At 54.7% G+C, this 16,121-nt stretch overlaps 2 protein-coding genes across 3 annotated transcripts in view; one reads left to right on the top strand and one right to left on the bottom strand.

The window, feature by feature from the left end:
* USP35 (ubiquitin specific peptidase 35) overlaps positions 1 to 11,713 on the top strand; it is a 52,875-nt gene extending 41,162 nt beyond the window's left edge. The window contains exons 8-11 of the mRNA XM_045894507.3: positions 6,483 to 6,576; positions 7,462 to 7,568; positions 8,071 to 9,337; positions 10,509 to 11,713. Coding sequence (XP_045750463.2) covers positions 6,483 to 6,576; positions 7,462 to 7,568; positions 8,071 to 9,337; positions 10,509 to 10,676 — 1,636 coding nt within the window. The 3' untranslated portion in view covers positions 10,677 to 11,713. The remainder of the gene's footprint in view (positions 1 to 6,482; positions 6,577 to 7,461; positions 7,569 to 8,070; positions 9,338 to 10,508) is intronic.
* Positions 11,714 to 12,934: 1,221 nt separating this feature from the next.
* Positions 12,935 to 16,121, bottom strand: part of GAB2 (GRB2 associated binding protein 2) — a 189,370-nt gene continuing 186,183 nt past the window's right edge. For both annotated transcript variants that reach the window (XM_045894508.3, XM_045894509.3), the window contains exon 10: positions 12,935 to 16,008. In XM_045894508.3, the coding sequence (XP_045750464.1) occupies positions 15,865 to 16,008 (144 nt within the window). In that variant the 3' untranslated portion in view covers positions 12,935 to 15,864. The remainder of the gene's footprint in view (positions 16,009 to 16,121) is intronic.

The following is a 16,121-nucleotide window of genomic DNA, read 5'->3' as shown; positions in this document are numbered from 1 at the left end:
AAGTTAAATGGTTTGAGATTTCTTTTTTTTTTTTTTTAAGATTTTATTTATTTATTTGAGAGAGAGAGTGAGAGAAAGAGCACAAGAGGGGGGAGCGGGAGAGGGAGAAGCAGACTCCCTGCTGAGCAGGTAGCCCGATGCGGGACTTGATCCCGGGACTCCAGGATCATGACCTGAGCCGAAGGCAGTCGCTTAACCAACTGAGCCACCCAGGCACCCGAGATTTCTTTTATTTCTTGAAGTAGGCCCATACTGCTCTGAGCTTCCCTCTTAGAACTTATTTTGCTGCATCCCATAGATTCTGGTGTGTTGTATTTCTGTTTGGTTTTGTGTGTGTGTGTGTGTATTTGTTTTAATTTATCTCTAGGTATTTTTAGAATTTCTTCTTTGGTCTCTTTTATGACCCTGTAGTTCAGTTTTAACACAGTGTTTAATCTCCACATATTTGTGGTTTTCCCATTTTCCTTCTTGTAAATGATTTCTGGTTTTATACCATTGTGGTCAGAGAAGATAATTGATATGTTTTCAGTCTTCTTGAATTTATTGAGACTTCTTTTGTGGCCTAATGTGTGATAGATCCTGCAGAATGTGCCATGTGCATTTGAGAAGAATGTATATTCTTCTGGGTTTGGATGGAATGTTCTGTATTTATCTGTTAAGTTCATCTGGTCTAATGTGTTGTTGAAGACTGATGTTCCCTTATTGATTTTCTGTCTGGATGATTGATCCATTGATATAAGTGAGGTGTTAAAAAATCCCTTACTGTTGTATTGTTCTCCTTTTCTCTCTTTAAGTATGTTAATATTTGCTTTATGTATTCAGGCGCGCCTATTTTAGGTGTATACGTATTTATAAATAGTATATCTTCTTACTGGATCAGCCCCTCTATCATTATGTGGTGCCCCTCTTTGTTTTTTCTTATAGTATTTGTTGTAAATTCCATTTTGTTTGATGTGAGTGCAGTTTCACCAGCTTTCTTTTCATTTACGTTTGCATGGAGTATCTTTTTTATTTTTATTTTTTTCAGTCTGTATGTCCTTACTTCTGAAGTGAATCTCTTGTAGGCAATATATGGATGGGTATTGTTTTTTATCCATTCAGCCACACTTTTGATTGAAGAATTTAGTCCATTTACATTTAAAGTGATTATTGAGAGGTATGTATATATTGCCATTTTGTTAATTGCTTTCTGCCTGTGTGTGTAGTTCCTTTCTTTTTCTCTCTTCCTTTGTGGTTTTATGATGTTTTAAAATAGTATGTTAGATTCCTTTCTAATTTTCTTTGTGTATTTACTGTAAGTTTTGGTTTGTGGTTACTGTGATATTCACAGACATCATCCTATTTATCTAATAACATTTTATTTTAATTTGATAGCAACTAATGGTTGAACACATTTGAAAAGTACATTTTTACTCCCCTCCCTAGTTTCATGTTTTTGTTTTTTGTTTTTTGTTTTTTTGAGAGAGCAAGAACACATGTGCATGCAAACAGGGGGTTGGGGGAGGGAGAGAATCTCCAGCAGACTCCTTGCTGTGCGCAGAGCCCAATGCAGGGCTTGACACGGGGCTCGATCTCAAACCCTGAGATCATAACCTAAGCCGAGACCAAGAGTTGGGTGCTTAACCTACTGAGCCACCCAGGTGCTAACCTAGTTTCACGTTTTTTATATCACTTTTTACATCTTTTTTTAATGTATATATCAGCTAATTATTACAGTTTTAGTTAATTTTGTGAGTTTTACCTTTTAACCTTCTTAGTACCTTTATAACTGATTAATTCATTATCTTTACTATGTATTTAGCTTTTCCAGTGAGATTTTTACTTTTGTGCTTTTTTTTGTGTGTTATTAGTGACATTTCTTTTCAGCTTAAAGAAGTCTGTTTAATATTTTTCATAAGGCCTATTTAGTAGTGATGAATTCCCTTAGCTTTTGCTTGTCTTTAAGACTCTATCTCTCCTTCAAATTTGAATGATAACCTTGCAGGGTGTAGAGTATTCTCGGTTGGAAGGTTCTCCTTTCAGCACTTTGAATATGTCACGCCACTCTCATCTGGCTTGTCATATTTCTCCTGAGAAAGCTGCTAGTAGCCTTAAGGGTTTTATTTTTATTTTTATTTTTTATTTTTTTTATTTTTTATTTATTTTTTATTTTTTTAAGATTTTATTTATTTATTTGAGAGAGAGAGAAAGCATGAGGTGGGGAGGGTCAGAGGGAGAAGCAGACTCCCCGCCGAGCAGGGAGCCCGATGCGGGACTCGATCCCGGGACTCCAGGATCACGACCTGAGCCGAAGGCAGTCGCCTAACCAACTGAGCCACCCAGGCGCCCCAGGGTTTTATTTTTATTTTTAAAAATTTTTTTGTATGTAAAAATTTGTTTTTCTCTCGCTTTTAAGATGCTTTAATTTTTGACATGTTAATGATAATGTTTCTTCCTGTGGCTGTCTTTGGGTTCATCTTACTTGAAACTCTCTGGGCTTTTTACACTTGGATGTCTGTTTCCTTCCCCAGGTTAGGGAAGTCTTCAGCCTCTGTTTTTGCAGATATGTTTCCCGGCCCTTTCTTTCTTCTACTGGGACCCCTCTAACATGAATGTGATTCCACTTGATGTTGTCTCCAAGGTGTCTCGAGTATCTTCATTCTTCTGAAATTCTGTTTCGTTTTTGCTGTTCAGTCTGGGTGAGTTCCACTGCTTTGTCTTCCCACTTGCTGGTTTCTTTTACCTCATCCATTCTGCTGTTGAGCCACTCTAGTCTATTTTTCATTTGAGTTGTTGTGTTCTTCACCTCTGTGACTTCCTTTTGGTACTTTCTGACCACCCTGTTTTGTTGTTGTTGAAGTTCTCACCGTGTTCATCTAGTCCCCACCCCCCACCCCTTCCCCAAGTTCAGTGAACATCTTTATGCTCATTCATTTGCATTTTTTATCAGGTAGATTACCTATCTCTGTATCCTTAAGGTCTTTTTCTGAGGTTTTGTCTTGTTCTTTTTTTAAAATTTTTTTAAAGAGATTTATTTGAGAGAGTGAGAGTGAGCGAGCACGAGCAGTGGGGAGGGGCAGAGGGAGGGTCAGAGGGAGAAGCAGACTCGCTTAGTCTTGTTCTTTTGTTTGGAGCACAGGTGTCTCCTCATCTTGCTTGACTCTCTCTGTGTGTTGCTGTGCGTTAGGCAGAACAACCACCTCCTCGTCTTGAAGGTGTGGCCTTTTGTATGTGGGTGGTGATTCTTGCTCACCCTTGCCCTCATTCTTGGTTATCTCTTGAACTTTTGTGATTTACTCAATCACCTGATTTATTCTGCATAAGTTCCTATTGACTCGACCCTATATGAGTGCGTGCCAAGACCTGTCGGTGATCCAAGGATCCTCATTTAGCACCTCGTTTCAGGTGACGGGAAACCAGACTCTCAGGCAGTAGCTTGTGAAGTATGTGAACATGCTTGGTCCCATGTTGCTGCAATAGTAACCCCTGCTGGCCTCTGGACCAGATCTGGAAGTATTCCCTGGACAACAGTTTTAAAAATCAGGGTGCCGGACAAGCCCCTTTCTGGGACTTTCCTCCAGCTAGAGTGAGGCGAAGTGTGTGCGCCAAGATCCGTCTCCTTGCTCCTGTTCCCCGGGAGTGCTTTCTCAGCCTCTAGATAGATGGGAAACCTGAAGCCTGTCCCTCAGGCTGATGCTCCAGGCTAAGTATTTGGCCTTTTCACAGGCAGAATCGGGGTGTGTTTCAGTGTCTTGTCCGTGCAGCGCCCTGGGGGTGGTGGCCTGCCAGGAATTGTCTTTCTGTGTGTGAGCTTTCTGCGGAGCTTGCTAACAGTAGCCCTCTTGGGCCACCAGGGCCGGGTGATCAAGGGCACCCCCTGTGTGGACCGTGTGGACCCACTTGCTTGAGCAAGGCAGCCAGAATGGAGGGGGTGGGCTTGTTTACAAGCTGGCTTCGGAGAGACTGCAGGAAAGCGGCGTGGCCGCCTGCGCCCTCGGGCTTCAGCAGCGGTGGGAAAGCGCCCTGTCTGCACCCACGTGCCAGCTCTGGGGGCCGGGCCCGTGGCAGCCGCCTGCACGAGCAGATTCTCTCTCTGGAAGGCGAGAACTCCGTGACCGCTGCGCGTGAGTCCCAGCCAGGGAACCCTGCCACCGCCGGCACTGTCCGACCCAGCTGGCGCCGTGACCGCACTTGCTCTTGTCCGTCCCAGCAAGGTGGTGGGGGGGTGGGGGCCTGGGCCACTGCGCCTGCCCGTGCTGGCCGTCTGCGGGCGGCGCAACAGTGGTAGCCCCTGGGGCCCCCGTCACCAGGGAGCTGCTCAGCTGCCCCTGCTCCTCCAGCTGGTGTCTCCAGATCAGCAAATAAATTGATCTGACATACAGTGTAGGCACTTTGCAAACTGCTGTTTTTTTTTTTTTTTTTTTTTTTTTTTACTGGAGCTCAGGTCAAGCCCTCCGGGGGGTGGGGGGCAGGGGGGAGTGGGGAAGCTCAGTTTATTAGAGCATTTCAGGACCCCTGGTTTTGCCAGTCACATGTTCTGGAGGCTCCTCTCTCTCCAGTGCAGATCCCAGGCTCCGGGGTGCCAGATTCCCCTGGCAGAAGCACCTGTCTGGGGACGCCCCTCCCTGTTGTGTGTCTTTGTCCCCCGGGTGGGGTTTTTTGCAAGACCCTGTCTCTACCCCTCCTAGGCATCTCAGGGTGGTCCTCCTGTCCATTGTTGTGGAAAAGCAGTTCCTCTAGTTTACAGATCTTTTTCAGAGGGAACGGATCCATAGGTAGCTGTGGATTGGGTGTGTCTGTGGAGTTCGATCTCACTATGCCATCAACTTGGACCCTCCCTCTCTCTGTATTTGGCCCATTTTTAAATCGGTTGTTAGTTTTCAATAATTATTATTGAGTTTTAAGAATTCTTTGTATATTTTGGACAATAGTCCTTTATCGGATGGGTCTTTTGCAAATATTTTCTCCAAGTCCCTGGCTTGTCTTTTAATTCTCTGGATGTTTTCTTTCACAGAGCAGAAGACTTTAATTTTAAGGAAATCCAGCTTATGAATTATTTTTGCAGATCATGTCTTTGGTGTTGCATCTAAAAAGGCATCACCATACCAAAGGTCAAAGAGGTTTTCTCCTATGTTACCTTCTGAGAATCTTATAGTTTTGCATTTTCTATCTAGGTCTATGATCCATCTTGAGTTAATTTTTTGGGATGAGTGTGAGGTATGTGTCTAGGTGTGTGTGTGTTTTTCATGTGGATGTCCAAATGTTCCAGCAGCATTTGTTGACAAGACTGTTTTTTGCTCCCTTGTTTTGCCTTTGCTACTTTGTCAAAGGTCAGTTGACCCCCCCACTGTGGGGTCCTATTTCTGGGCTCTCTGTTATATTCTTTTGATCCATTTGACTCATCTTTCACCCACACCACACTTAGACATCTTTTTTAAAAAGTAACAGAGCAGGTAGGCTTTGCCCTGGCTTATGGTACGACCTCAAGTAGGTTTCTCCTCTCTGAGCTTCAGGTCTAGTATGGGGAGCTAAATCTCTAGCACTTCCTAACGTGTGTGCTTCTCAGACCTGGTGAAGGCCTGGTTTTCCAGTTTACAGTCTGCTGCAGACTGTTAATTTTTATAAGATACAGTCAGACCACTTACCAGAAGAACAATCACGTGCTTACATGGTTGTAGTGACATCACATTGCTGTACATGTTCCTAACCGCTCCCTCAGCTTCTGAACTTAACCTTTGTGACGGATGGCTGGGACCGGGGGGGCACACTTTGGTAACGCTGTTCTGCACAGTGGGCTCAGGTTGGAAAGATGCCTGACCTGGCCGCCTAGAGCTGCTTGTGAGAACAGGAGCTAAGGTGAGGCCTGGGGATTGGCTGGTTCCAAGGCAACGTGGGTGTCAGCAGGGGCTCCTTCCCTTCTCCAGCAGGATCAGACTCCATTGTTGGGAGCCCGTCTGTTCGCCTCCCCCCTACACCCCCGTGTCCATTTTGTGCCGCACACTTCTCACATTGACCCCCGCCTCTCTCATTCGAAGGCAGGGGAACCACTCAGGTGGGCTTAGGGCCATGGTGCGGGGGCCCTGAGAAGGGGCTGTGAGAGCGAACTTGGAGGGGTCAGGTTGAAGCAAGGCCTGCTGCGCTGGGTGGGTGTGAAAAGAGGAGGTGGGCGTGAACAGCTGCAGTGGCTGGGGATGATACTAGTGCAGACTGGCACATGCCAGAGAGTTCCAGCCTCGCCGCTCTGAGAACGTAGGATCTCAGCACGTTGGAATCTTTGAGTCTCAGGGTCATGGGCTCCCTGAACTGGAACGAGCTGCAGGGCTCACTTCATTGTCCAGGCTGGGTTGTTCACCTGCGCTTCTTCCCTGGCCTCTGGCCTAGGCCTGAGCTTTAAGCGTCTGCTCTGCCTTGAGGCTGGATGCCCTGGTTCCCAGTGCTGCGGGTGAGTAGAGGCTCCTTGGATGCCCTTGGCTTACCCTGGATGATTTTGCTTTATTTTGAAGCTTCAGACACTGTGTGCTCAGATTGACTGAGAACAACTCCCAGCCCCTGATGACCAAGCTGCAGTGGCTCTTCGCCTTCCTGGAGCACAGCCAGGTGAGTGCAGGGGGAGTTGGGCGTGATGGAAGGCGGCTCTGGGCTGACACCCTTCCCTGCATCTGGCTACAAAGCCCTACTTCCTGGTGTAAGCTGTTGAGGCTGGCGTGGGTTCATGGTCGTTTAGTGCCTCATGGGACAGGAGAGGGAGTGCTTCCTTGCACCCCCTTCTGTGTCCTGATGCCCAGGTCTCTCCCGTCCGTGATTCATGCCCTTGCGTTAGGTGTTGCTTTGCTCATCTGCTGTCCTTTTTGAGCACTTGCATTGCCAGGCACCCTGAGGGCTGTATTTGTTTTGCTCATTGTCTCTGCCCTCATGGAACCTAAAACCCTTGGCCAAGCATTATGCAAGGCTCTGCGGGGGCCACGGAAAAGGAGGAAGCCACAGTTCTTGCTTTCGTGGAGCTCATAGTCTGGTGGGGAGGGTGGACCTGCAAATAACAATTGTAATGCTTGAACGGAAGGAAATGCAGTGTTGTGTGCATGCAAGGGAGGGAAAAGCTGATTATGGTGGGGGAGGGGACCACTGGGAAGACATCACAGAACAGGTGTCTGTGCATCTGGGTCTTGAACTCTGTAAGCTTTTGATGGAGGAAATGTGTTTTAGGCAGAGGGAATGGCAATGAATAAGGGTCTGGAAAGAAAGAGGTGTGTTGGGGAAGAGGATTTGTTCATCTCCACGAACCTAAGGCCATGCTTATGGGCTGCATGGACTTGGTGGAAGAGGATGGGTCAGGGACAACGAGGAATGGGGAGGACTTTAGGGAGGAGGCCAGGAAGTTTGGGACAGAGAATCCCCAGGTACCCTTAGGCCTAGCACGTGGCAGAGCTGGTTAGTGAGTGGCCTCCTGCTCCTGACCCTGCCTTTCACCTGCCTTGGTCCTAGCGGCCTGCCATCTCTCCAGAGAACTTCCTCTCTGCATCCTGGACACCCTGGTTCAGCCCTGGCACCCAGCAGGACTGCTCAGAGTATCTGAAGTATCTGCTGGATCGGTAAGAGGGCTGGACCGGGCTCCGCATGGGGGCTTGGGAGCCGGAGGAGGGTGCCCGAGGAATAGCCCATCTCTCCGGCTGCCCCACTGCACCCGAGGAAGGCGTGGAGATGGTTGCCGCGAGGGGTGGCCAGGGCTGCGTGTGAGGGACGTTTGGGAGCTGCTGATTGGAGCCGTGACTGGGGAGGGGTCAGGGCGAGCGTGCGCACGTGCTCTGCTTGCCGAGTGCGCGTGTGTGCGTGTTCAGCCCAGCGCTGGGGGCACGCGCGTGGAGAGGCGGCACATCTCCACGTGGTGGGTTCGTGTGCCTGTCTGGAGGGAGGTGTGCTTGGCTTGTGAGTGCATGTGCGTGGATGTCATTGGCACGTGTGTGGGCAGACTCTGCAGACCCACACACACGTCTAAACGGGTGGATCCTGGATAAGGTAGGTGGCCCAGATCAGGCCCGAGCGCTGAGAATGGATCTGTGCGTATGTATGAAATCCCTGTGCTCTCTGCTCCAGGCTACACGAAGAGGAGAAAACAGGGACAAGGATCTGCCAAAAGCTCAAGCAGTCCAGCTTGCCCTCCCCTCCCGAGGAGCCCCCCAGCCCAAGTCCCACCTCTGTGGAGAAGATGTTCGGAGGCAAGATCGTGACTCGGATACGCTGTCTCCGCTGCCTCAATGTCTCCTCCAGAGAGGAGGCCTTCACGGACCTCTCTCTTGCTTTCCCCCCCACTGAGCGCTTTCGCCGCCGCCGCCTGGGCTCAGTGATGCTCCCCGCAGAGGACATCGGGGGCCGGGACCCCCCACCACCCTCCCAAGCCCAGGTTCCAAGCAGGGTGGGTCCTCGGAGGCAGAGGAAACACTGTGTCACGGGGGACGCACCCCCCTCCGTCCTGGACATTGAAGGCCTGGGCCCCCAGGGACCTGGGGGGCAGAGCAGTGGGGAGGAGAAGGTGGAGAGGGAGGAGGAAGCACAGGAGGAGGAAAGGCCCCGGGGGGAGGAGGAGGAGGAGGAACAGGAGAAAGAGAAAGAAGAGGAGGAGGAAGAAAAGGCAGAGAAGGAGAAGGAGGCCGAGAAGGAGAAGGAGGCCGAGACGGCGAAGAAGGAAGAGGACAGCCCGGGACCGGGGACCCACCGGGGTGGCGCCGCCCCCGCCGGGGAGGGCTCCCGCTCTGTGCTGGACCTGGTCAACTACTTCCTGTCCCCCGAGAGGCTGACGGCCGAGAACCGCTACCACTGCGAGCCCTGTGCCTCGCTGCAGGACGCCGAGAAGGCGGTGGAGCTGAGCCAGGGGCCGCGCTACCTCATCCTCACCCTGCTGCGCTTCTCCTTCGACCTGCGCACCATGCGCCGCCGCAAGATCCTGGACGACGTCTCCGTCCCCTTGCTGCTCCGCCTGCCGCTGGCGGGGGGCCGGGGCCAGGCCTACGACCTGTGCAGCGTCGTCGTGCACTCGGGGGTGTCCTCGGAGAGCGGTCACTACTACTGCTACGCCCGCGAGGGTGCCGCCCGGCCGGCCCCGGGCGTGGGTGCTGCCGACAGGCCCGAGCCCGAGAACCAGTGGTACCTGTTCAACGACACCCGGGTGTCCTTCTCCTCCTTCGAGTCCGTCAGCAACGTCACCTCCTTCTTCCCCAAGGACACGGCCTACGTGCTCTTTTACCGGCAGCGGCCCGGGGAGGCGCCCGAGGCCGAGCCGGGCTCCCCCAGAGGCCGGACGGAGCCCACCCTCCACAAAGATCTGATGGAGGCCATTTCCAAAGACAACATCCTTTACCTGCAGGTGAGCGGCCCCCGGGCCTCTGAGCTGATCTCCTGGGTGGAGGGCTTCCCTGCACAGCCACCGGCTTAGAGGGTGTTCTGCTCTGTCTCCTCCTTTTCTTTTTCTTTTTTTTTTTTTTTAAGATTTTATTTATTTATTAGAGAGAGAATGCGAGACAGAGAGCATGAGAGGGGGGCGGGTCAGAGGGAGAAGCAGACTCCCTGCCGAGCAGGGAGCCCGATGCGGGACTCGATCCCGGGACTCCAGGATCATGACCTGAGACGAAGGCAGTCGCTCAACCGACTGAGCCACCCAGGCGCCCTGTCTCCTCCTTTTCCTGCCACCCTGTCACTGACCCCTTCCTGATGGAAATATCCTGGTGGGTAGAGAGAACCCCTTACTTCAGAGGCGCAGGCGTTCAGTAATCACCAGTTGTTTACCAACGCTCGTCCTCAGTGTGCAAAGGGGCACCATGGGGTTGCGTGGTGGAAAGTCGAGGCTTCCAGGGGCACCTGGGGACCACGCTGCCCGTGTCCTCTCGTGTGCCTTCGACTCCCCTCTTTACAGTCGGGTGGTATCAGAATACTTAGCAGCAGGAACAGCAGAGGCCACGAACCACTAGAGTAGTACCCTGGGGTCCCGTGTGGGGACACCGGGCCAGCGTTTACGTCTCTGCTGGGCCTTGCAGGCAGAGGCAGGGCCGTGGGGAAGGAGCGTCTGTGCGGTGGCCTCCGTTCAGCCTGAGGAGGCACGTTCCTCGTGCCTTGAGGGGCAGTGAGCTGGACAGCCGTGTCAGGACAGCAGGGGGGACCCTGTGTGCTGTGACGTGATCCTTGGAGTCCCTGCACCTCCTTCTCCCTGGGGCCATGGCAGGCCCTCATCAGTTACTCAGCCTTGTGTGAAGGAGTTCCTTTTTTCCAAGGGGCTAGGAGTTTTTACTGGGAGAAGAGTGGTTTTGAAGCCTAGATCGAGGGTGGAAGGATGGATCCATCCCAGCCATTCTCCTGCGGAGCTGGAACACCCGCGGGCAGGAGCTGAGGCTTCTCTGTGCTTGGCCCTTGGGCACGTTGGAGACACTCAGAAATGCTGTGCCGGATGGCACTGGGGTGGGGTTGGGGGAACAGTGAAGGAAGACTCTGGCTTCAGAGCCTGCATTTTAAGCCTCCTTCCCCACCCGCATCTGTGTTCCCAGGAGCAGGAGAAGGAGGCCCGCAGCAGGGCGGCCTACATCTCTGCGCTCCCTGCATCTCCGCACTGGGGCAGGGGCTTCGATGAAGACAAGGATGAGGACGAAGGCTCTCCGGGAGGCTGCAGTCCTGCAGGTGGCAGTGGCGGTGACTTCCACAGACTGGTCTTCTAGTGTGGACCCAGCCCCAGGCTGCTCCCAGCTGCGGGGGCCCCACAGCTCACTGCAAGGGAGGCCTTGACCCTTTCCTTCTGGGAACCGGGTGGGGACCGAGGCCAAGGCGCTCTGCCAGGTGGGGGCTGAGGGAAGCTGTGGAGGCTGTGGAGGCAGGTCCAGCCCCTAAGACAGGCCCTTCCAAGGGCAGGAAAGGGGGAGAGGAAGCTTCTGGGACATGGGTCCTCAGCCTGAAGGGTGTGCAGAGACTCAGATACAGAGGTGAGAGCCAAGCCCCTGACACTGGGATCAGCCCCATTCAGATTTCTCACCCAAGTGTCCTGGTCAACCTGAAGCAGCTTAGATGGACACTCTGGGCCTTGTCCCCCCGTCCCCCCCAGCAGGCTATGTGATGGGGCTGATTCACAGCTCTAGTGCTTTGCCATCAAGTAGCATTTCCCTCCTCGCTCCTTTCAGACCATCCTATCGCTCTGTAGTACGAGCAGCAGAGCAGGGTCTGGGGCGTGTGTGTCCCCGCGGCCCCTTCTGGGCTCTGAGGGCTTTCAGAGGCACACGGTGTGGCTGCCTGCACCCCTGGTACTTGAGGGGAGTGTAGGTGGGAAGCAGCCTGGCGCGGGGGCAGAGACTGTCGGTGCAGAGGGGGCAGGACAGCCCCCTCCCCCCACAGCGGGAGACCCTTCATCCCCAAACCCCATCTCCCCAGCCTGCCTCAGTGCCTGAGATGCCGCCATTTGCATCCCCTTTCTGGTTGAGCGAGAGAATCCTTACTTTACCGCAACTGTGTGTGTGTTTCTCATGAAGCCGTCGTCGGACCGGAGGAAAGCTGGCTGGCTCAGCTCCTCCTTTGTGGCATTCAAGCCGTGGCCTGGGCACGGGGGGCGGTGGGGGGGTGGGTGAGGAGCAGCTATGGACGTCAGTGTGCCCGGACACTGCTGTACCCTTCCACATGGAGAGAGGAGACCCAAACGGGAATAAAGTGGGTTCTCTGAAGCCTGTAAAGATGTTGTTCTTTCTGCCTCCGTGGCTGTGGCGGCGGCCGTCCCTTTGTTTCTTGCTGTCTGGGCTGTGAGCAGGGTACAGCCTGTGTGCCCTGTTGGCTCGTGTGACGCCCCACGGGAGGGGACAGCGTGCTACCCTGAAGCGCCAGCAAGTGAAAGGTGAGGACTGGGAGGACCCCGAGGGGAGAGCTGGCCCAGCAGTGGGGCCCTTCCCCAGAGGCCGGCGCCGGCAGGGAGGAGGACAGGCTCAGTACCCTGAGGGGCAGGTACCCACACTCCGGGCTGCCGGAGGAGCTCCTGTCAGTCAGGGGGACTCGCCTGTTGGGTGAAGCCAGAGCCCCTGTATCTGGGGATTTTTCAGACGCCGAGAACCCCGGACTGCCCAGAACTCGCTGCCACTGCTCCCCCATTCTCCCCCACCCCAGCCCTTCCCTGGGAGAACCTGGTGCAGGCGTGCGGCCCCTCCCGGGACGGACTCGGGCACCTGCCAGGAGGAAAGGGGGGAGGCAGCCCCCCATCATCTCCCCAGGTGCCAGCCCATTCTTGGAGCTGGAGAGGTCACACGGGAGCCCTTTCCACCCCAACCCTGCCCATCTGGGGGAACAAAGTACGTGGGAAGGCAGGGACAGAGGCTGCCGCATGGCCAGGGGCCGTGAGGGCCACGACGGCCGCCTGCCAGTGTTGTAGGTGGAGGAGTTGAGTTTTGGCCCAAGTGTCCAGACCCTTGGGACATCAAACCTTAGGTGACACTGGGCTGGTAGTCTCAGAGTTCGTCTGCACACTCCGTGCACCTTCTAAGGCAAAAGGGTGGAATCAGGAACACACATTCCAAGGTAAGGAGGAGTTACTCTTGTTCCGGGTCAAGACAAGGGCCCTGTTACTTCCTATTAAAATGGAAGGGAGCAGACTGGCACCGAGTGTTCTGGGGGCCCTGACAGAGATGTGTCTGGGCCTCCATGTGGGTGGCCCCCCCCAGCAGGGATTCTGTGCAGGTGGGGTCCCTCCCCGGCGCCTTCAGACGAGGCAGGCTCCAGCAGCCTTCTCTGGTTGCTTCTAACGGACTTTATTGTCCTGCTCCACCACCACAGTAAAAAGGGCCCTACAAGCTCCAGGCCTGTGCCGAGTGTCACCACAGCAAAAACAGGACCCACCGGAACACGTTCCCACCCCACCCCAGACCTACTCACAGGATAAATACGTTACATTTTTTTTTAAAGAAAACAGAATAAATTAATAACTTAAGTGATTAGGCACCAACAGTGATTTGAAAAATTAAATGTCAATTTTAAATGGTATAACAGGGCAAGAACCTAAGACTGGGCTGCTAGCCCCTTTTCTCTTCCCGACAATTCTGTGCGAAATGATTCTAAATTTCAAGACACGTGTAACCAACACACAAGACTACACACCACCAACTATCACAGGACAGCCTGCACCTCGAGGGGGCCCCTCCGCAGGCAGCCCAAGGAGCTTGGAAAGTCCCAGAATGCTGGCTCCCGGAGGAGGGAGCTGTAGCGCTCCTGGGCCCAGCCCCGCTTGCCTCACGGGTTGCGGACGAGTGCAAACTGCATCCAGAGCTTTTGTCAGAAGGGCGTGGGGAGGGTGGGTCAGCCGGGGCTTGGGGCAAGCCCTTGCTCCACTCACTTCGGAAGGGGAAGGGTTGTGCTTCTCTCCTAGGAATGGGGCATGTTTGAAGGGTTTCAAATGTAGAAGTCCCCGAAGTCCATCCCGGGGAGGGGACTGGGCTCCCTGACTAACGCTCTGGGTGCTGCCCGTCCCTAGTGAGCCAGGCCCTCCACAGAGAGACAGCTCAGCTTCAGCATGCAAGGGCCTCAGCCACCATCTACGCGACCACCCCTTCACAGGTGGTGGCTCCCTGGGACCTTGCTTAGCCCATCTCCCTGGAACCCTCCCTCCCTCGCTGCCGCTTGGTGCTGCTGGCCCGGGCACCGGGAGTCCTGGGTCTGCCCTTGCCAGGCCCCTGAACTGCCAGGTGTGTACGAGACACCGGTCATTTGAAGCCTGTGAGCCCGAGTCTCTGCCCTCAACAGGCCAGTGTCCTCTTAACACTCCCGTCTGTCTCCACCGCCACGCTGAGGGCTTGGGAGCTGCAGGAACCAAGAGCTGGAAGGAGGCCTCCTTGGACAGTAGAGTTGAACACTCCACTCCATTCACCTCGTGCTGATTCGCACACACACGGGCTGGGGGCACAGGGCAGCACCCCTCAAAGCTCGGCCCTACGAGACCCTGCAGAGGGCCTTCAAGGGACCCAGTGTCAGCCACTGCCATCAGCCCCAGCGCTCCAGGGTGACTGGACCCCAGCCCTGGCCTCCTTGCCTAGAAATCCGCTCCATCTTCCGGCCCCTCAAGCCCACCTCAGCACCACCCCCTTTCTGCCAGATACCACCTTCCTCTGATCTGCACCAACCTCCTGAACCAGCAGCCTTGCTTCCAGTCTCTCTCGCGGCCGTCACCTAGGTCCTGTGCCCTTGTGTCTCCACCCACCCCTGCCTCCAGTGCGGGGACACACTGGTTAATTCCGCCGTCCCAGAATCAGTGCTCGTGGAGTTGAACTGCTAGGAGAGGGGCTACTGCGGAGAAAATCCTCCCGACCGGAGTGGGGCTTCTGAGACTGGCCAGGCATGTGCTCGCGGGAGCCCGAAGGTGAGCTGTAGCCACCTCCGTCAGCCACGGTGGCAAGTATTTTTTTTCAAAGGAAGGTGGTCTGTTACCCCAGGGTGGGATGAGACCTCTGCAACCCTAGATGATTTGGGCAAGAACCATCAACACAAAAGATTCGGATCTCTCCTCCCCAGCTTAGGACAAAGTGTCTGGTGGGGGAGGGTGCAGCTCATGGGGCGGCCTTCCAAGCCATGGGAGCAGAGGCCTGGCCTCTCCTATCCCAGGGATCAGGTCTGAGGCTAACGTGGCTCTGGGCCTCCAGGGAGCGGCCGCTGGAAGATGAGCTGGGAAAACACCAGGGGCTCCCGCGACCACACTCCTACCGGCCTGGGCCCTGGCAGAAGCCCCAGCCCTCCCCCACGTCCTCTTGGCCCCACGGTCCCCTGCACTGCTTTCCCCACGTCCCTCACAGGGCTCCTTCACTTCCGCTCAGGCCTGCAGCCCCAGGAGCTGCCCCGGCTTGCCCCCCCACCCCCCCGCCTGCCCCTGGCCGCACTGTCTGCCTCCAAGGTCTGTACACGGCCTCTCAGCCCACTGGTTATCTGCCCGCCCCCCACCACCTGTCTTGCAGAGACACACTTGCTGCACGCTCCCCGCTACAGCACCTCCCGTCCGCCCCACGCTCCCTCCCCACTCTGCACTGCCTTCCCTCAGCACCAGCCTCCACCCGCACCCTGCAGCACCCAGCACTGTCCCCTCTGGCGGGGTGCGCCCCCAGAGGAGGGCCTGTACGCCCCACGGTTCTAGGGCCCCTGACCCCATGGGATCCTGGTCACCCCCTGCTCCTGGTTTGTGGTTGCCCATCCTCCTCTGTTTTCCCTCCCTTGCGTCCTCCTTCCTCCTCTTGCCTCTCCGAACCCACCATGGCTACACAGTGGCGGGGCCACTGCCCAGATCACCTGCCTTCTGCATCGGGGACCTCCTTCCTGTGTCCCTCAAGACCACTGCTAACCTTCCTTCTCAACTCCATCTTCTGGGGGGCCATGCCTCTCCTATACCAAGAAACAAGGATGAAGAAGTCCCTGTCCACTTTGGTCTGCTGGTCCTGGGCTCCCTGGATCAGTGAGACAACGTGGCATCTTCTGGGACTGAAGGAGAGGTAGCCCAGGAGCTGGAGGGAAGAGGGCTTGAGGGCTATGACCGGAAGTGAGGTGTGGAATCTGGCTCAGAGCCCCAGCCCCTCCCAAAGCCTAGTAGATATTCGGGTCTGAAGGACAGGAAGAGGCTGAAGGATGCTTTTTGGCAACAGCTCTAACTAAGATGGATAGAGGCATGGCCGTTACTGATACAAATCAAAGGTGGGCCCCGAGTGGGCAGAGGGTGGGCCTCCATCAGGCCCTTACCTCTCAGAAGGGTTCAGGGTCCCTGACATCAAGTGCTTTGAAGGCCAGAGTGGCAGGAGGGGGCACTGGAAGAGGAGAAAATGTGTGTGGGGGGGGGACCGAGGGGAGGAGCCAGCTCTGGAGATGCTGCCTCCGGGCACCTCCCCAGGCGTGGTGGCCCCTGCGTCACAGCTTAGCACCCTTGGAAGGCTCCGAGGACTGCCGCACATCTGTCCACTCCTGCATGGTGTTCTGCAGGGCCTGGGTTTTCTCCTTGTCCACTTGAACGTAGTCCACCTTCTCATCGGAAGTGACAGATGACGTGGATGGCTGAGGACAGAACAGGGAGGTGGCTGTGAGTTAGCCGTATGGTGAGGAGCAGGGGTGGGGGCCTCTTTCTGAGCTGCCTCAAGGGGAGATGGGCCTCTGCTGCCACTCGGACC

This window comes from Mirounga angustirostris, unplaced genomic scaffold, assembly GCF_029215605.1.
Source record: "Mirounga angustirostris isolate CCGP_5_RB_7025 unplaced genomic scaffold, mMirAng1.0.hap1 SCAF_13, whole genome shotgun sequence".
In the NCBI taxonomy this organism is placed as follows: Eukaryota; Metazoa; Chordata; class Mammalia; order Carnivora; family Phocidae; genus Mirounga; species Mirounga angustirostris.
This window is presented reverse-complemented; position numbering and strand designations above follow the sequence as displayed.